Raw genomic sequence first — 21,239 nt, 5'->3', positions numbered from 1 at the left:
CACGTACAATCCTCCTGTGTACAATTTAGCGCATTAAGGATGTAGTCTCATGTTCCGGCCTACTTTTTAGAGGTTATTTCAAAAAAAATTTTTTGTAATACAAAATAATGCGATCGTTTCAATTTTCACATATGTTTTTATAGGCATCATAAACTATTTGAAAATATTTTGTTTAATTTATTCTTGTGTAGTTTAATACACTTTATAGCATGCCAAAGTATGCATATAAAAAAAAAGGTAGGTCACTGGCGCAGGTGATTTCGACTGCTAGAGTCATCCGAAACAAAAAATTAGAATAGATTATTGTTTTGTAAGCTTTTGGCTCTGTCCCGTACTAGAATGAAATATTTTCATAAATAAACAACAAACTGGCGAACACACAAAAAAAAAAAATTTTTAATTTAAAAATCTTATCTTAAATTAATAATAAAAAAAAAACTAATCATTAAAAATAAATTAAATAAATTAATAAAAAATGATTCCAGTACGGGACAGAGGTGTTACTTTTAAGAACAACATATCCAAATTTCAGCTAGATCGGTACCATAGAATTTTGTGAATCACCTGCGCCGCACACAAAAATGTCGTTCCGAGAAAAACGCGTTTAAAGTTTAGACGCTACCGAGAAACTCATACTTTTCGGTGTAGGCGCGCTCTCGATTATGGGCTGTATCTCTGTCATTATTTGATATTTTTATTTGAAACTTTAACAGTACATTCTTAATAAACAATACTATCGAAATATGTGAAAAAAATCGATTTTTTCAACCTCACACATGAGACTACATCCTTAAATTTAACGCAAAATGAAAATAGTTACAGCGATACAAACCGTAGATAAAAAGAGTTCTCTTATAATATTGGCCCCATTTTCGGATCCGATGGCTTTATCCGAGTCAAAAGCAGATTAGAGCAATCTAATCTAGCTGTTGATGCAAACTTCCTTTATTTTCAGTGTATAATAAAACGGTTTTAGATTACCTAAGCGGCTCGCGGTCCCATCCAGATTTACGGATGAAAGCTACCAGTCTGTGTGGAGCGACCTCCGCGAGGTCTGTTAGGTCTGTAAGTATTGCTGCGCCCAAGAATTTGCGTCGGCTGCGCCCCAGCGCAGGGCATTGACACAGGAGGTGTGCGACTGTCTCTTCCTCTTCTACGTTCCCACAGCTCCTGCAGTAGTCATAATGTGGCACCGCTAGTCTTGCCGCATGTGCTCCTATTAACCGATGTCCCGTAATGGCCTTGACCGCCAGACTACAGTCCTGCCTATTAAGGGCGATAAGCATCATTGACCTCTTCCTAGATCGGATGGGCCATATCCTGCAGTTTTGGAGATTTCTCCATTTCTCAGTGATACGCGGTCAAAGTGATCCCTGCATTTTAGCCTACACGTAGCTAAGGGGATCCTTCTGGTTCCTTCTTCGGTAGGAGAGGATTGGTAGTACCTGCTCCTGCCAGTTCGTGGGTGGCGCAATTACCCTCGTGGTCCCTATGCCCATGAGGTGGATGTCATGCTACTCTGCCATCTCGTTAAGAGATCTGCGACTGTCATTTGAGTGCCGCTTGACTGTCTGAAAAGATACAGATTGTGTCTTGTTTGCCAGTAAGTGCTGGGGATCTGAGTGCTTCTCCGATAGCTATTACTTCTGCTTGGAACACACTACAGTGGTCGGGGAGTCTGAAGGACTCATTTAGACACAGCCGTTAGCAATGAATACCGGCTCCCACCTGGCCATTCAATTTTGAACCGTCTGTGTAAATATGGAGGGAACCGGCTGGTCCCGGGATTTGTGTGGCTCATTCCTCCCTTGTTGGAATGTAGACCTTGTATTTTAAGGTGGGATGATCGACAGGTAAACAGTAGTCTGTAGACCCGTTCAGTGGTATGTTCAGTGGTATTTCCATAGTCAGTCCATTTTTATGTGCCCGTCTCGCGTAGCCTGATTGCCGATAGCGTGGCTATCTTGACCCCCATTATCTCTACCGGTAATAGGTCGAGTATGAAGTCTAGGGCATCCGTCGGTGTGGTACGTAGGCTGCCTGTGATACAGTCCTCCGCCATCCTTTGCGTTTTCCTAAGTTTCTCTCTAATTGTGGAGTTTGTGAGAGCAGGCCACTAGACCACCACCCCGTAGAAAAGGATGGGTCTTATAACTGCTGTGTAAAGCCATCTTACTATTTTTGGGGACATTCCCCATTTAATGCCAATGGCTTTTCTGCAAGTATAGAGCGCGATTGTTGCCTTGTTAGCTCTATCCATAGTGTTTGACTTCCAGTCCAGTTTCCTGTCTAGCGTAATCCCTAGGTACTTGGCGCTATCGCTAAGAGATAGTGTTTCTCCTAATAGTTTTGGAAGCCTTAAGTTTGGTATTTTGTACTTTCTGGTGAAGAGGACGAGCTCGGTTTTGGACGGGTTTACACCTAGCCCATTTCTAACTGCCCACGTTGAGAGGACCCTAAGTTTGTCCGTCATGCGGTCAGAAAGAGTCTGGGGAAATTTTTCAGAGAAGGCAATTGCGACATCATCCGCGTAAGTGATAACTTTGCAACCACCCCCTTCTAGGGATCGCAGTAGGCTATTAACCGTCACGTTCCAGAGTAGGCGTGAGAGTACGCCTCCTTGCGAAGTACCTCTTCTGATGTATCTATTAATAGATTCTCCTCCTAGTGACGTCTCAACTGTCCTGTTTACCAGAATCTGCTCTATAAGGCGTATGGATTGATTGTCTATTTCTAGTCCTGTCAGCGCATTGATTATCGAGCTTGGTAGGATGTTGTTGAACGAACCTTCAATGTCTAGAAAAGCAATGAGTGCGTATTTTTTATCACTGCCTTTACGTGCCTTTACGACAAAAGTAGTGATTTCGTGGAGTGCCGTTTCCGTGGATCGGCCCTTCCTATACGCATGCTGTGATCCTGAGATATCATCTGGGTTTAAAGTAAGATTAATATGGAGGCTGATTAGTCTCTCTTATTATCTCTTATTATCTTATCTCTTAAAGGCTTATTGGTCTGAAGTCCTTAGGGGTACAGTGAGATGGTTTTCCCGCTTTGGGTATAAATACTTTCGTCCGCAACCACATTGCAGGTACGATGCCTACTCTGAAAATTGCCGACAAAGCTTTCTTGACCCAAGACCTCAGATTGGGACCGGCTTTAATTAGTTGAGCCGGGACAATGCCATCTGGGCCTGGGGATTTGAAAGACTTGAATCTATTTATTGCCCAGCTGAGAAACCTGTCACTCAATAGGTATTCAAGTTGGTTAGGGGGGGAGAGGCTATTCCCCTGTCTCTGCATTTCCAGGGTTTTATATTCTCGAGAGCATCCCGGGAAATGTGTCTCTGATAGAGCCTCTAGGGTTTCTCTGCTGGACGAAGTCCAACGCCTTCTGAGATTTTAATGTATCCCACATTTGGTGCAGTAGTTGCGAGGACCTTCCGGAGTCGGGAGGCCTCTGATGTTTGCTGAATGTTCGTGCAGAACTTGGTCCAGGCATTCCTTTTTGCCTTGCAAAGTTCTTTGTTATACTACCTAAGGTTCGCTTTATACGTCTCCCAGGCTGTCTCTGAGTTTGTCTTATTCTATGTATCGATGGTCCGAGAAGGACTGTTTCTCTAGGACTCCCCATCTAACAATCCTGTCTGCTAGGGATTCAGAGTAAAGAGTGAGGTCAAGTACTTCCCTTCTGTTCTTGACTATGAAAGTGGGTTCTGTACCCCTGTTACCCACCAGAAGATTGGAGCCTAGGATAAAATCGAAGATTGACTCACCCCTCTCGTTCGTATCAGTGCTTCCCCACTGAGCTTGTGCTTCCTGCTGTCTTCCACCAGCTGTTTGATTAGCGGGTGCGAGGAGAGCCTCCTGGTCGTGGCCCATATACGCCGAACATATCCTTAAAGGGCCATTTGGGCTCTCTATGGCTACGGCTACGTGGTCTTCATTGCTGAAATTGGGTAGCAAAAAGAGGTAAAGGTTCTTTTATGTGAGGATGCAGGATCGCCTTTTACCTGTTGTATCGGCTTTGCAGAGCCTAAACTCCGACGCCCCCAACCCAAGAATCCTGTCTCCTAGGATCCAGGGTTCCTGGATGAGGGCCACATCAGCTCCACTCTCGGCGAGGTGGAGTAGGAGGGCAGGAGGTTTATTTGCCAGATCGTCAGGGATATCCTTACAAATCTCCACCACAGTAATTTCTGCCTCCGTCTCGGAGCTTAGCAGAGAGTCCTCCTTCATTCCGACTCCACTAAGTGCCCTTGCCAAGACGCTTTCCTCCGAGGTGTACCCTTCCAGGATGTCCTCCTCCTCATCCGACATTCCTTCCGGGTGCACCTCTTCGGTGGGCTCCTCCAAGTCTGGCTCTTGCGTGTCTGCCTCCAGCCCGATACCTCCTGGCTTAGCCTTCGCATCGGATTTGTAGATACGGACCGAAACGTGTTCGAATCCGTACTTCAGCTCCGTCCTCTCCAGGGCTTTAACGATCTCCTCGTTGAGTGTGAGGACGACCTGTCTCCGCAGTCCCACCGCCTCCTCGACCTTGGCGACTCTCCAGTCCGCCGTGGGAAGCGTCGGGTTGCACATCCTAAGCATCGTTAGTATGGTTTTAGGGTCGGCTGGCTTTTCAGTGAGCCACACTTGCGCCCTCGGTTTGCTAGGGATCTCGTCCCAGTCAACCGCCATCAGCTTAGCTACAGGGTAGACCATCCCGGCGATGCAACCATCCGCTTGTACGTCTCTACCGATCGCGCGTCTTGGCAGGCAATCACCTTGACGCTACCCTGATACCATCCTGCGTCTTCGCATTCTGGTGGGGGTCCTCCGCATCTCCTCCACGAAGCGCCCATGCAACTCGTTTACCACTCGTCAACAAAGGTCCTTGGGGATGATCCCATCCTTGGAGCCCTTGTCCAGGAGTCCAATTAGGGTTCTTCCCTTCGTTACTTCGGTGAAGGAGCGGTTGGACGGCTGCGGCTGGGCCTTCCTCTTCTTGGCCTGGGGGGCTTCTCCCTCTGTGGACCTCTGCCTTTTCGCGCTTTGCGCGATTACCTAGATTACCTATAGTCTACTGATTTTTTTCCATGATCATCAGAAGTTTCTTTTACAAATTGAAGTTTCAGCGGCCTGCAAAAAGAATTTCGTTTAAATGAAATGGTTATTTTTATGGGTATAACAGAAGGTACAAAGTTTGATCTAAGACCTGAACATCAGGTTTTTTTATTTCAATATTCTGCTTATATGCACTTCATCCATCAAAGTTGATCCATCAAAGCCATAACTGCAAATTAATTTGATTCGGAAACTATTATTTTCCACATTATTCGGAGATTATTCGCTTTGAAGAATGATTCAATAGGTTTTGCACATGAGCAGTAGTTTCTGTAATTTCTATACCCATCGGGCGAAACTGCATTTTAGCTTCTATTACTTGATTGTAGCTCGGATAGATGTCACTGTGATGATTTATATTTAAAACCCTACTGTTAATATATTGCTTTTTGGTTAAAGAATTTTCTAGGATATACGCTAGAGCTTCATTTGATGTGAGTGGAGTCGGTTTTTGTATTGGCTTTCTCATTTCTGTTGGGTATTCAGCAGTTGTTCTTATAATTTGTTTAAGGGCTACGTTTTTATTACATTCTTTTTTGGCAGAAACTTGTGTGTTATGCTCTTTTTCATTCGCAAGGTCTGATGCCAATTATGCAATCCTGCGCTTGCATAAGACAAGGTTGTGCGACCTGGTTTTTGTGATGTCACATAATTTTCATTTATTTTAATTGATATGTTTTGTGATATCCATTTAGTGTTCTTTGACTTATATCGTTCGTCTATCTTTTATAAATGATTCAAAATGACTTATTTTATTTCGATTTATAATTTTTTATCATCTTTGACGTGGTAATGGCTAATTTTTTTATAAATAAAATCTGACACAAGTGATATTTTGCGATTATTGCTGAGCCAAATATCGAAGAGATCGCTATGCGAAATTCAAAAGTCGCTGAATATTGCGAAATGGCGAGAAAAGGGGGATGAACGGGGAAAAGTTATTAATTAGCGATAAAGAACGACATATATTAGTATAAACTGGCGTAATTAATTTTTGTCAGCTGCCGTCAGGTCGTTAGTTTTCTTCCACGAAACTCAAGAGACTTATGTTAATTTAGTTTAATCTATTAAAAATACCCAAAAATTGAACATTAATTGAAGTAAAAAAAAACTTGTGGGTTCTAAATTTCCATAACTATATACAGTTTCTTCGTACAAAGAATATTTATTTTCACGCAAAAAAGTAAACAGCAATTTGCCGCCAATTTTGTATTTCCCAACAGCTGTTTCAATTGTGTGATTTGAAAAGCTCATAAAAAGCTAAAGAATATAACTTTAAGAATTTAAAATCAAAAATACAAAACATTTACATACAAATTTCGAATCAACCGTAGTAATAATCATAGTGCAATGAAACATTCTTGAAAATGATCATAAGAGAACTTCATGAAAGCAATGTCCGTCAAATTGGCGTCACAGCAACGTACGTTTTTTTTCAATTATTTCCGTATTTAGCCGCTAAATGTAATCAAATAAACACTAGAATTGTAAAGAGTCGAATAAATTATTGTTTTTTTTATTTACTTTAAGCGGGTTCTTTTTTTGCAAGCGGTATAAAATCGGGTCGTGCGAGCCCTGCTTACAATGTCAAACCATCACCTACCTTCCCTTACCAACCAGTTCAGCACATAGAAAATAATAAGGAAACGATTATACTCAAATTAAAACAAAAGAATGTATGAATTCAGTACTTTTATACAAGACACCATGCAAAGTATGTTGACAAATAAAAATATTTTTATTTAGATGCTCCAAAACACCTTGTAAAAATAATCAATAATGATTGACCAATTGACCAAATGCCAACGGAATTTCACGGCACAAACTTGAGCTAGCACAATTTATGAATGTCAATAAAAATGGACGTAATGTTATTTGCCAGTTACAAATGAAACACACCTTACAATCAAACACAATTTCCGAATCCGATTATGATTTACAATACCAATCATGCTGTTGGAAAGGCCCATGGAGGCACTGAACCCTGATTACAAACCGCATCAAGCCCCTCTCCCACAACACTTTTGCTACTAACTACTTACAACTTGAAAGATAGACAACTGTATTACGCAAATATAAACCTAGCAATAAACTTGACTGCTTTTCCCCTGGTTCACATACACACTGCCCAGTGACCCCAGAAAACTGCTAGACTTGATTAATTTCGCAGTTTCAAAAAACATCCCACGAAATCTGATTAGCGCCAGTTCTCTCTCAAATCTATCATCAGACCACTCGCCTGTACTCTTTAGCCTAAACCAACAGCCAGTCAACAGCCAACAGCCATGACAAGACCGTTATGTTAACCTCTAACAGCACAAACTGGCTCAAAGTTTGTAAGTTCGCACATTGAACTTACACCGCAAGTAATAATCAAAGATGACATCAACAGACTCTAGCATGCTAGAGTCAGTTATGACTTCAGTAGCTCGAATCGCAACACCACGAAGGCAAAATATAACATATAACACAAAGGACACGAATGCAGAAATAGATCAGCAAGTCCTGCCAAAGCATCGTTCTTCGATCGTCATCTGGAAAGAAACAGTTAAAAGAAGCTTCGAGTCGACTCACCAAGGCACTACGAGAAGAAGAAGAGAACTCCCAACAACGCAATATCTCCAACCAACTAAAAATTCTATGAAAAGCCCAGTCAACACTTAACCCTCCAACAGTAACGGTTACAGCAATAAGGACCCCTGCAGACTGCCCAAAGTGACAAAGACAGAGCCGATACATACTTGGGAATCGAATTTTGAGAAACTTTAGTTTTAACTTAAGCTTTTTCGCTTCGCGTGTGCTGTGGTTTCTTTGGAGGCGAATTAATAAATTGTTTAACTTTAATTCAGAGGTCGGCACGGCCCTATCTCGGGGGCATAGGAAATTTCTCTGCCCGAGCTCTGCCACACACACACAGTATAAATGTGTGAAACGTCATGCTCACAGCCTACTTTCTGCTATACGTTACTAACACTAATGCGGTAAAATCATATTAATGTATTGGGGTGCCGATCACTGCTTTAATTCCAAGCATAGCTCAGCTTCCTCCTCTTCTTTTGTTTCTTTCTTTCGTGTGCAATAGAGGTCTTATCTCTATTTGTGCAATTCTGCTCCTATTGTGCTAAATGGTTCAAGGTATAGTGTTTTTTAACTTGTTATATATTTTTTTATATTCTTAATTTTTAAAATGGAATTTAAACTCGTCTGTTTAATGAAGTCTTGTAACAAGGCAATCTCCTCATCCCAGCCTACCCTCTATTGCTGGCTATATGAAAACGTCGTACGCGCCAAGTGTCGAGCCAGATTCACAGCCTTAGTTTTGGATGCCATTTCCCGTAGGTCTGGTTTTCTAGTTTTCGTCTGTCCAAGACGAAATGAGGTTGTTCATGAGACAGACTAAGCATGGATTAAAAGAGTTGATCACTGGTTTTCATAAAATCAATGACCAACTCTGTGCACTTGACACTCAGTTTAGCGGCCTTCAGCTGCTAAATGAGTCCCCTAAGCGTAAGAAATCTTCTGTTTATGATCCGCATCAGCCGACTTTAACGCAGCCGATCATATCTGTGACCACCCCAAGGGCTAAACTGAGAACAATTCGCCCTACAAATTTCTCAGAACAAATGAGCAATTGACCGATATGTCCTCCGTGCATCTCTTCAAGTGATACCATAGGTCCTAGTGAATAAAGCCCCCATTTGAGTCACCAAAAGTGCAGTGTTAAAGTGCAATGTTGAAGTGGCCATCCTATATCTTTCATTAGCAGAACACTTAATGAACACGAATTAAATTACGGTGCTATCGAAAAGTAAGTACTCGCCATAGTTTGGGCTACTAAAACTTTTCGACATTATTTACTATGGAGACATTTTCTCATTGCTAGTGACCATCACCCTCTTAGATGAAAGCATACCTTAAAAAACCGAATGGCAAGAAATAAGATGGAGAGCTAAAATAAATGAATACCAAACCAGTCGATTTTAAGATTATATTAAAGGGAAGGAAAATGCAGTTGCAGTTGGTTATTGGTACTTTGGAAATGGAATGCCTGTATTTTCATACACTTTAATGTGTATGAAAATGTACCATTGCAGTAATGATCGGATGTAAATCTTAATGAGAATTTTATAAAAAACAAATGTAGAATATACTAAATTATACGGAAATAAATTGTATAAATTCAGAAGGTGGTACTAATCAAGAATTACTTTATAGGGTATTATAATTTTGTTCAAAAGTGTTCAACGCAGCGAATGAGATGTTTCCTTCAGATCAGAGATCGAAAATGTCTCCTTCACTGCGTTGGTCACTTTTGACCAAAATTATAACACCTTATGCAACGGAATAATGATGTGTGTGCCTGTTGAAATGTGTGGCTCATCAGAAAAAGTCCAAGTCATGCTTCCAAATGACATCGTTTGGAGAAAGAAAATGGTTAACAATATTGCTGCAAACGGTAAAAATTTAATCCCACGTTCAAAATCAAACATTTTGGCGAGAACTCTACACGTGCACTCGCCAATCGTTGCGACTATCAAAATATCAATTCAACTATTGCCATGTGTATCGTCGGCCAGGGGAACCTTGTTAAATGAGCACAATTAATTTTTTTTTTTTTAAAGAGTCCCCGAGCGAGAAAATTTGGGTGCGAAGACAGTTTTTCTTTGTATGACTCTTTTTGCTTCTGGATTTTGTCTTTCATTGTGAGGATGCCCAGATCACTGTGGATGTTTTCATTGCGAACATACCAATGTGCCCCAGTGATAGTTCTCAAGATTTTTATTGTGTGCGCTATATGATGTCTATGCTGTTGCTGCTCGCGTTCCCCCACAGCTAGAGCCATACGTCCAGATTGGCTTTAGGACTGAATTGTATCGTTAGTTTATGATCCAGTGGAGGCAGCTGGTTTTCAGTTTTAGGTGCATCTTCTTGCATTCGATGTGCTTACGCCAGGTAAGTCGTCTATCAAGGTGGACGCCAAGGTTCGTTACTTTGTTAGCTTGAGGGATCTGCATACCGTTTAGTGAAAGCGGAGGGCATGTTTGTCTATTAAGAGTAAACGTTATATGTTTACACTTTTGTTCGTTTATTTTAATGCGCCAGTCGGACAGCCACCTTTCCACTATCATAAGATGATTAGGCAGTTGGGTTGTTGCCTGCATTGGGCATCTGGAGCGACTAAGGATAGCGGTATCGTCGCTATCGTAGAAATATCCGCATTATGCAAAACATATAGACCAGGGCCGAGTGCACTTCCTTATGGAACTCCAGCTTCGATGGTGTAGTCGCCCGAAGTAGCTGCGTTGCATCTTACTGAGAACACCCTATTGTAGAGGTATGATTCCTGTAGCTTGTGGCAAATACGTTTTAATTTTGTGCAAGGGTCCAATGAGCTAAGCTCAGTCGAAAGCTCGAAAGTATTCTCACTGTTCGAAGGCTGAGCGTATTTCGGATGTTCATCTGTTCACTTGTTCGATGGTTCCGTAGTTTCTTCAGATGCTAAATTGGTGTGCCGGGATAATATTGCAAGCTTCCAGATGTGGTATTATGCGAGTCAACAAGCATTTTCAAACAATTTAGACCAGTGGTGCCCACGCTCTGCAAACTCCCATACCAATGCAAAAAATCACCAATACTTTGGTGGGAAAATTTTTTTTACATGTGGGCGCACTGAAAAATAAAATTATAGTAACATTCACAAGGGGCTTAAAAAAAATCAATGTAATAAAAAATATATTTTATTATAGCCATTAAAAAACCCTCCATTTTACAACAGTTTATTTTTATACTATGAAAAATAATGCAGAGCTTCTTACTTGAAAAAAAATGTTCATTGGTAAAGTTTTCGGCACTCCAACAACAAAATTCATTCGGATAAGCACGATTGAGGAGAATAGGGAAAACACAAAATTGTTATTGTAATTGGCCTTTGCCTATGCTGGGACCAACGAAGCTCAAAGCGTGAGCAACGGAACCTTATGGCGTGAGCAGTCTCAAACAACTCTGTATGCAAGAGCATTTGCAAAAACAAATGAGCAGCGAGAGCAATGGGATGAGCACCACTGATTCAGACAATAGGTTTATTGGTCTGTGTGATTGTGAGTCTGTTGGCTAGTATGTGGGACTTCCAGGGGAAACATAGTCCAGTATATTTTTGACATTTATAGTTCCATTGTACTATTGCCTTCCTTCGGGAGTCACTAGACGTGATCCCCAGTGCGTATGCTTGGCGTTGTAGTCGCCTGCGGCTATAAAACGATCCCCAAGTGAATTGTAGAAGTCCATAAATTGTCTTCCGAGACTGAGAAACGAGGAGGGAGTAAACGGCAGTGATTGAAAGGATTCCGTTGCTTGACTGAATTTGTATCGTTGTGGCCTGCCAGCAGTTTGTTGCAAACCTTTTGTGAAAATGGTGTTTAATGCGTTCTCTGATTAGAACTCCAGTTCCGCCGTGGGCTTTCCCATCTGGATGATCTGTGCGGTAGATTGTGAAGCCTCTTATTTGAAAGTTGTATTTGCTTGTAAGATGCGTTTCCACCAGTGGCATAACGTCAATATGGTTTTCGGTCAAGAGTTGTGACAATTCTAGTTTATGCCGTGAGACACCATTGGCGTTCCACATTGATATTCGTAGAGTTTGCATAGATTATTTAGACTATAGTGCTACGAGCTGCTGTATCACCATATTCTGGTTTTGAACAAGCGTTTGCATGGTCGTTTTCATGAATGACATAAGCTCCATCATACTATTTTGGAGGGTAACCATTATACTTTCCGTTTTGCAATGTGGCTGTTCCGAGGGCTGTATAGAGCTTTGTGAACTAGGCTGAATTGGATTTTCCTTTCCAGATCGTAGATCATTGGCATAGGAGAAGCCGGACCGAATGAGGAGCTGGCAGCTTTGGTCCAAGGAGCTTTTCTGGCGTATCTTTTAAGGCAATGTACCCATTCTGTGGATTTCGATTGCGCGTTGCGGTCGCTTGGCGTCCCCGCTGACTACTCAGACAGCCCGAAGTGTGCATACTCTCGACAATTGGTGCATTTCACTGGCCGGTTCCGCTTTGGCACTTTCCGAGGTTGTTGTTTTTTTACTCGCTGAAGTCGTTGACGTCGCGGTACTTTGAGTTGCAGTGGTTATCGCTGTGATTGCAGAACTTGTAGCACTGCTAGTTGTTGGTACGAAATTTGTTTCCGATATTGGAGGGGGGGTTTTACACAGAGAACTCCACGACGCGGGAGTCGGAGTGAGCAGAGCGGATGAGCAAGACCATGTCCTTTGGGTTTCAGCGGTCAGTAGAGCCGGGTGGCTCTTAATTGCCGATTTTTCCACTTCGGTATCGCGGATTGAAAGATTAATAGTAGAAACCGTTTCTTTGGTTCACTGAACTTCTACGCTCCTTCTTTTGATCGTTGCCCAATGAGCTCATTGCGTGGCACTTATTTATTTAAAATAATGCAATAGTTTTGGTTTATCACATCAAAACTGTTAAAAAAAAGTCTATTGCTTTTAATAAATTGTGGTACAGCGTCTATTCGCTTATATAGAGTTGCCATAGTTTTTTTTTTTTTCATTAGATGTTTTATGTTGCAGTTTTCCTGGAGCTCGGGCAAAGCACGTCCGCTCAGTTCGGTTGTTCGATAGCTTCTATGACTTCTTAAATTTATTTTAATCACTCATGGACAAAATTTTGATAATCACGCTTTTGTCATTTATCTTGATAGAATTCCAGGTGGAGTACATATATGTAGTGTAGATGTACATTGGTTTTTATCCTTTTTATTTCATTTGGAGCAGCAAAGGCGCCGCTACCAACATCCAGTTTTTTCTGATGTTTACATTTATCTTTAGCTTCTAAGTAAGCCTAATTGGACACGTATCCAACGAGCCTTGTACTCAGAATCCAACTACCGACGGGATGTAAACTCATCGGCTTCGTGGACGACCTGGCGCTGCTCGTGGTGGCGAAGGAAACCAAGGACGTGGAAACCAATGCGAATGAAGCAATACGGAGAATTTCAACATGGATGACTGACTCTGGACTGGACCTAGCAGCACATAAAACGGAGGCAGTTCTCTTCACGAGCAGGAAGAATGTGGAGTACATTACCATCCAGGTGGGCAATTGCTACATCACGTCAAAGGAGGCAATTAAATACCTAGGGGTAATGCTGGACAACAGGATGTTTTACGGAGCGCACGTGGAGTACTCCACCATAAAAGCTGCAAGGATCCAAGGAGCACTCTCAAGGATGCTGCCCAACGTGGGAGGCCCAAAGGAAGGCAGGAGACGTCTTTTAGCCAGTGTCGTCACGTCGGTCTTGCTTTACGCAGCGCCGATATGGGCTGCGTCAGTCAGAAGACAACAGGGGCTTAAGAAAAAGCTAAGGGCATCGTACCATATCTCTAGATATGGCTTTAGAACCATATCCGAGGAAGCCGCCCTCGTTCTGGCCGGAATGATCCCAATTGATATACTGGCAAATGAAGCGGAGGAAATCTACGCATCCAACCGGCAACGGGGACGGAATTCATCCCGAAAGGCCATCAGGAGGTCAGCCCGACAAGCGGCATTATCCTCATGGCAGGAGAGGTGTGATTCTACGACCAAAGGAAGATGGACGCACAGGCTAATCCCAAACATTCAGGAGTGGATCGGAAGAACCAACGGTCAGGTTAGTTACCATCTTACCCAGTTTCTTACAGGTCACGGGGGGTACAGAAAATACCTCCATAGATTCGGACACGACAAAAGTCCAGTGTGCCCCAACTGCCTAGGAGCAGACGAGTACCCAGAGCACATTTTGTACAATTGTAGGAGATATTATGCCGTCGTCGGATCGCTACCAGATCCGGAGCAGCTTGTGGAATACATGTGTAGCTCACAGGAGCAATGGGACTGGGTAAGCCAGTTGATAGCTTATACACAGGGCGACTTAAGAATTTAAGTCTTCTTAAGTGAACGTCGCTTAAGGGAGAATGCCTAGATTAGGCAACCCTTCCCCGCGAAGTAATACTTTGCGGTGGTACCGCGGGTTCTGTGGTGTGTGCGGGGGTGTCTTTAGTACGTAGGCGCCGGCTAGACGTGCCGGTGAATCGTGCATGCTATTGGTACGGGCCAATAGTATCTAGAATAGATTTTTTCCTCAATGGCGCAATCCAAAAAAAAAAAAAAAAGAAACCCTTGGGTCGTCTGCGACTGGTTTCTTGGTCTTTACATACCTGTGCGCATACGAGCCACAGGATCCGTGACAGGTCAAAGTCTGGTCGTCGCACTTCCGCTACACCAAGGAAACACCGCGCATACGCGCCAGCGCCCATCTCAGAGCTCTATGGCGTGGCTCGATTATTCCTGCATCTCCGGCTTATCCTTGTCATGTGGCGTACACTTGCCCTCTGCATATAGGATTGCAGTATAAGTCACATTTCGTTGACCACGACCCAACTCATTTTGTGGTGAAATTTGCGGTGGTAGTAGTCGATTAGTAAGCTCGTAATTTTTGTGTGATACTCCCAGTCGTGGAATTGATATCGGTTTCAACGGTTTTTTGACTGGTTCGATTCGATCGATACTCCCAGTCGTAGAATTGATATCGGTTTCAACGGTTTTAAAATTTGCAGATCCTTGCCATCCCGTGCGTTTGTAAGCGACTGCTGAAAAGTCGATCATATCGACGCATTTCCGCGAAAGTATCGTAAGTCGCCTTTTTTCGAAATTGAGATTTGAATGAAAAATTGTTAGGCACCTAATGTCTTACTACCCTGTGAAATAATCTAACTGAAAACCCTATAGAAACCTATTAAGTTTCAATTTTATCGTATGTTACAGTGCTTTTTAATCTGCGCGCGAAATTATCGTATGTCCATACAAATTTTTTGCATGGAAATACTTCAAATGCACAAAAGTAAAGAAATACAATAACAAATGTTTCTAATCGCTTAAACTTCTTATGATTTTGCTTATTGTTTGTAACAGATGAAATAAAAAAAAAGCTTCTCCTGTAAAATTGGATTTTTCAACATGCGATACCTTCGCGGAAATGCGTCGATATAGGTATTTGCAAAGATATGTAATTGAGTGGCTGCTGCTTTAAGTGTCAAACCTAGATACCGGGGGACTCGCATTCCCTTGATGTGTTGAAGTTGCTGTTTTCAATAGTTCCAATCACGACCTTCTTCTTCTTTGACTGGTTCGTCGCAGCCCGTCACGGATCTATGTACTGCTTGCAAAATTAATTTCGCTTGTATAATGTAAAATCCTAGTAAGCCGAATGGTTAGATTTCAGATTCGCTGCTTTGAAGCCAATCGTCTACGAAAATATTCCGTAGTATCGCGTCTATTGCATCTGGATACTATGGGGTGAATCGCTTGACATTTTTGTTCCTGACATATGTCGCGGCTGCTGGGGAGCAAGATGAGCCGAAAGTCATGACTGTCATAACGTACCTGTCGGGCTCTCGTCTCGTATCTCCGACCGAATCTTCACTTGATGAAACATTCCACTTATGTCCTAGCTGATGCCTATACGTCGTTCCTGTAATCGTTGTACATCTACTACTAAGAAAGGTAGTTGTTCCGGTCCGTTTGGTAGTCCTGTGTTGAGAGATATGCCTTGCGCTCTGGTTGCTGCTTCCCATACAATTCTCAACTTGCGTTTATTCGGATTAGAGACTACAAATATTGGCAAGTATGTCTCTTATCTGTTATGTCGTTCTTTTAAAGTTTACTTACGTATCCATTTTCCTCCTATCGCTTGAGCTGCTGGTTCATGAAGCTCTGGGTATTGTCATTTTGTTAAATTGTTTTCAATTAAAAAGGCTAAAGCATTTTCAGGACTTATTGTTGTCATCACTTTCTGCTTAAATTAGTTTGTCATACCAGCTATATTTTCTCTATTCAATGCATTTTGCAGTAGAGGAGAAGAGTCGCCCGTTTTCAATTTTTTGGCCAATGTAGAAGTTGCATGCAACAACAGTGGCTGGAATCTTCAGTTTGATCCACCAGAATAGGTGCCAATTTTCGCTTTAATCTGGGTCCTGCCTCAGTGAATGTCAAGCGTTTGCGACCAGGCTTTTCGCGTCGAATATCATCTTTAAAAAACAAAATTTTTAAAGATGATGCGAGCCATTGCGCTTGCTTTTCTTTGAGACGGTCGAGCATTCTGTTGCATTTTGGCAAATTAGTATTAATGAATCCAAAGAAAACCCTGAGTTTATGTTTTAATATGGTTTGCTGGACATCACTTAATTCAGCCTCTTCAATATTTTGCAAAACAAACTGCTGCACAGCAGCTTGTTGGCGGTTGTTGTCGCTCCAAACATCAAGCAACGCTGAATGTAAAAATGTAATTGCAACTGCAACATTTGAGTATTTCCGAAAGTCGGAAACAAATGGAGAAAATGGAAAATTCTTTACAATAAGACCTCTGTTCAGCTCCAAAATCAAGTGTTGCATACTGCCTGGGTGTAGCTTCTCGGGTAAACCGTTACAATTTTGGGATCTGAACTGCCACCCTAAAATGGCTATGTTCACACTTTCTAGTTTAAGGATCCAATCCAATATATCTAGATTGTATGCATCTATCGTATGTATTCATCTGCTGGCTGCTTTCCAGACTTTTTTTTAATCTCTGTTAACATAAAAAACTCTGCTGTACAATAAAACTATAAAGAAGAGCATTATAGTTGCGGAGCAAGTTGCGTCTAAGCCAGTGGTCGGACCGGCCCTATCCCGCGGTCATAGGAAATTTTTCTGCCCGAGCTCTGCCAAACACACACACACAGTATAAATGTGTGAAACGTCATGCTCACAGCCTACTTTCTGCTACTCGTTACTACCCTTCAGTACCATACCTCAAGGATTACTGAAGGAATCGTCTAGGTACTAGTATTGCCACCCGAGGAATCCTCTAGGTATGTTTCATACAAACCATCAAGGAATTTCCATAGAAGAGTTCCTCACATCGAGGAATTCGAACAACTCAAGGAATACTGCACGATTCCTGCAGTTATTCGAAGAGCATTTGGAACTAAATACCCCAGGGAATCCCTGAGGTATACTCTGAGGAATCGTTGAGGAAATACCCCAGGGAATCCCTGAGGTATACTCTGAGGAATCGTTGAGGAAATACCCCAAGGAATCCCTGAGGTATACCGTGAGGAATCTCACGGGATTCATAAGGATTTCATCCAACCTTTACAACCAAAATTATTTTTTTTATTTGAAATTTTATTAATATAAGAAATTATGAATTGTTATAATCTATATTGTTATAATACATTGTTATAATTTATTATTATTTATTCTAAAGATTTATACTACTTATTTTATTCATTTACTTATTTTAATTTTTTTTTTATTATTATTATTTTTGATGGCCGTCAAAGCGTGCCCCAACAATTTCTCCGGCGGTTTCCCCGGATCCACCATAGATATACTATCTGTAAATAAAATAAATAGAAATTAGATATCTCTTACATTATTTGTAATTAAAATACATACCAATCAAAAATCCATAAAAATTTGGAAACGACTTTAATCTCCTCTTACCACTTGCTCCGTCAATATTGTAATTGACGATTAGGTCCTCCACGAAAATATATTTTAATGACTTTGTAAGGGCTCCGCGCTTTAATAAGTTCGTCACTGCGGTGGTCTGCAAAAATTAATAGGTATTAAAATTTTTTTATATTTAATTTATAAATATTATACTTACACATTTTTCCTTCATGCCGCGGCCTAAGGCGAATTCTAACGCTGCCAATGCCTCGTCGGTGGCAATCGGGAATTCCATGTTGACAGCATTGCTGGAGGCCTTTCCCTTAACAAAGACCTCCAGCAATGCTGTCAACTTTGCCAGCTGGTTGGTGCAAGCGGCGATTTCCCTAGCCTGCTCATCCAGTTTCCGCGCCTGCTCATCTATTTTTCGCTCTAGGCGATCAATTTTTGAGTCGCTCACCTCGCTCACTATCTCCACCTCCCTCATTTGCGTCTCCGCAATTAGGTCATCGTCTGAGAAAATAAATTAATAAAAAAATTAGATTTTATTTAATTTACTTACCATCGACATTAAACGCCATCTTTAAAATTTTATTTTGAGGCTCCATCTTTGATCTAGAAAATAAAAAGAATACATAATTTTTTTGTACATTTTATAAGTTTATTTGTTTTATTTTAATGAAATACGCTTTCTTTTTTTTTTTTGTCAACGGACAATGGAAGGTGAATCTTCTTATTATTTTTGATTTTTATTTTTTTTCGCTCAAAAATATCACTCAATTCATGATTTCGCGCTATGGATTAGAGCGGCTAATGCCGTTTAATAAATATATGTACATATGTACATACATATATTGAACGGCCGCTCGGTATTTAATAAATAAGTTAATTATATGCACTACTCACCAGAATTAGTTAGTATCACTAGGTCACTTATGTAAATGTTTTTTGAAAAATTTAACTTTAAACGCAACAAACGCGTGTAATTCCGATGCAAATTGAACAGCAAATGCAAAGAGAAGGGGAGAGGCAAGACGAAACCGAAAATTGACAACCGATAATTCTGGCGCGTGCCATGGTATAGTCGACCAACGCAATGCCTTGTAATTAGAATCGTACAAGGCTAATAATCAAACATGAACATATTGGCTTTGCCTAAAGCAAATTATTAATACATTTCAATATACCATATGATTAGAAAAGAAAAATGTATTAAATATAATCTTAAATATATAAAAATATTTCAACATATTTTAAAAAGGGTATTCTGACGTCGCTTCCATTCATTTGGTTTTCGGCACAGATTTTTTTTCTCTCCCTTCCCTCCATCTACATCTCTCTAATTGTTTCTCTGTCGCGTGCCGCTGCATCGAAAATGTGACGTAGAAGCTTCGAGAATCATCGTCGAAAACCAAAAGCAGGTAGAAGTTTCGTTTCCCCTTTCGTTTCGGACTTGAGTAAACGAAGCCCATGCAATTTGTTTTTGTTTTTCGACAATGTCGCCAGGAAACGTCGGGGTAAGGAATTTTGGTACTGAAGGGTAACACTAATGAGTTCAAATCATATCAAAGTATTGGGGTGCCGATTACTAGTGAAAAGCATTCTAAGCGTCTTGTTATTTAAAAGGTGCTTTTTTTTACAGAACCAGAGCTTTACAGAACCGTTGAACACGAATTTGTTGTCTTATTGAAGAAAAAGCACATATTTAAACAAAAAATTGTTAATTAATTGGTTAAACCATGGAGGTTTGGGGAATGATCGACATGGTCTGGTTTTTTAATAGCACTGTGTATTCATAACGGTCTTTTGTTATTAGCTTAGAACTTATGGCTTAGGGTTATGGCTTAGAACTGAACTGAGAGGGCTTCCGTCAGGGATTCCTTGTTGCTGTGCCTTTTAACTTGATTAAATTTTAAAAACTCTAAAACTTTCTGAGCCAGCTTAAGGTTTATATAAAAAATTTTGTTGTTTTTAAGATGTTTGTTTTTAAATGTTTTTGTTATTTTTATAAGATCAAACGCCTAAATAGTAGAGCCAAAATTGGTTGTGAAGCTTGTTTTGTGTTTTTGGACCCTAATCGGCTTTGATGAGGAGGTTAATTATCTTCTATATATTCATATTAAAGTCCTTTTTATAACATTGCATAGGATATTCCTATTCGGTTAAAAGTGTGAAACTTTGTGTACATATCCGTTAGGTCTGAAATTTGGGTCACATATATTTTTCATCAATTTTCTTAAAAGCCTATTCTCACTGAACAACATCCACCATACCACATCTATTGAACGAACGGTCCATAAGGTTTTGTCGTTGAGAAAAAATTCCAGATGTTCCGCCCTGCAAATTCCATCCAAATTTGAAGAACTTTTCTAAAAGATAATTACTTGAAATTGGTAAACCTCTCAAAAAAAAAAACATACACACTATTGTAAAGTCAAATATAAATGGCAGTCGTTCCTTTTAAACAACAATTTTAAGCTATTACCCAGACCAGCCAGGGAAAGTGAAAGATTGCAAACTACCAAACAGCTTACTAGTAGCAGATTCATATTTTTGCCTCAGGAGATAGACACGTTAATTGGATCTGAGTCAATTTTCGTACTATTGTTCGTTGGCCAAATTAAACTAGGACCGAAGCATACCATCATTAAAAAACTCTCATTGGTATCGGAGAAATATATGACTTCTAGATATATTGCTTCTAGATGTATCGCCGTGGTTGCTAAACATATGAACACTGCGATATATGCCTCGTATGTGTGATGCCCACGAAATCTGGATGCTTTCAAGTAAAAGGCGCCCGTGTAGTCGACGCCAGTGCCTTCAAAGGCTCGACCAGGTGGGTGGACTCGATGTAGTGGCAGATCCCCCATTAAGTGTGAGGCAGGCTTTTGGATGTTTGAACCGTTGGACACATTTTCGTAGAATTCTTTTTACTGCTTGTTTTTCATTGACTGTCCAGAATGTGTGCCGAATGGTTGCTAAGGTGATCTCGGTGCCTTCGAGAAGAGTGTTCGCATTTTTGATCACGAGGTCAGTAAATTCTGTGAAGAACTAATTCTGTGGATTTTTCTGTGCTTGGGACAGTTTTTGAGCGTTGTTTAGTCGTCCTTTGAGTCGTAGAATCCCAAAGTCGTTTAAACACAGGCAAAGAGCGCTGAGCGCAATGTGACTGGATAGAGATTTTCTAGCCAGGACTCGGCTGATATCTGGAGAAAAGGCTTCTTTCTGCACCATCCTTACGACTTGATTCAGATCTTCTCGTAATTCTGGTACTCGCATCGCGCCCCCATGACGAAGTTCTTGTGGTTGGCGTAAGTTATGCAGAAACCATTGAACGTAAGCCATAACGAATAATAATTTGTTATATGATAAAAAAGAGGTGATGATTGAATCGCCAACTGAACAAACATGTGCTATGATGTTGGTTGGCTGTCTTCTTTCTTCGTGATGTTGGTCAGAGGGATGAGAGTACGTGATTTTCGGCCACCGATTCTCGTCCTGCCATAACCAATCGGGACCGAACCACCAGATGTCATGCCTGGCTAGCTGGTGAGGGGTAAGACCCCTTGAAGCGCAATAGGCTGGGTTTTCTCCCGAAGGTACGTGCTGCCATTGGGCTGTCGTACTAAGTTCC

General features: G+C 41.1%; 2 protein-coding genes across 3 annotated transcripts in view; one reads left to right on the top strand and one right to left on the bottom strand.

The window, feature by feature from the left end:
- Positions 1–21,239, top strand: part of l(2)41Ab (lethal (2) 41Ab) — a 212,838-nt gene that overhangs the window by 179,057 nt on the left and 12,542 nt on the right. The gene's annotated exons all lie outside the window — the stretch shown is intronic.
- LOC138925723 (uncharacterized) lies at positions 14,450–18,362 on the bottom strand. Its single transcript, XM_070276866.1, has 5 exons — positions 18,165–18,362; positions 17,820–18,115; positions 17,606–17,759; positions 17,443–17,544; positions 14,450–14,499 (listed from the first exon to the last, which is right to left on the bottom strand). Exons 1-5 carry the CDS (start codon positions 18,208–18,210, stop codon positions 14,450–14,452), a joined length of 648 nt encoding a protein of 215 aa, XP_070132967.1. The 5' UTR covers positions 18,211–18,362.

Source organism: Drosophila bipectinata, chromosome 2L (genome assembly GCF_030179905.1).
Source record: "Drosophila bipectinata strain 14024-0381.07 chromosome 2L, DbipHiC1v2, whole genome shotgun sequence".
NCBI classification, from domain to species: Eukaryota; Metazoa; Arthropoda; class Insecta; order Diptera; family Drosophilidae; genus Drosophila; species Drosophila bipectinata.
The sequence above is the reverse complement of the archived record's forward strand: the minus strand, read 5'-3'. Positions and strand labels throughout refer to the sequence as shown.

What these genes read in the sequence shown, in the direction of transcription:
- LOC138925723 (XM_070276866.1), bottom strand. Translation starts at nt 18,210, where the DNA reads ATGGAGCCTCAAAATAAAATTTTAAAGATGGCGTTTAATGTCGATG. An exon ending in GCGGCATGAAGGAAAAATGT is followed by an intron (nt 17,760 to 17,819) that starts GTAAGTATAATA and finishes TAATTTTTGCAG; the next exon opens with ACCACCGCAGTGACGAACTT. An exon ending in TTTTTATGGATTTTTGATTG is followed by an intron (nt 17,545 to 17,605) that starts GTATGTATTTTA and finishes TTTTATTTACAG; the next exon opens with ATAGTATATCTATGGTGGAT.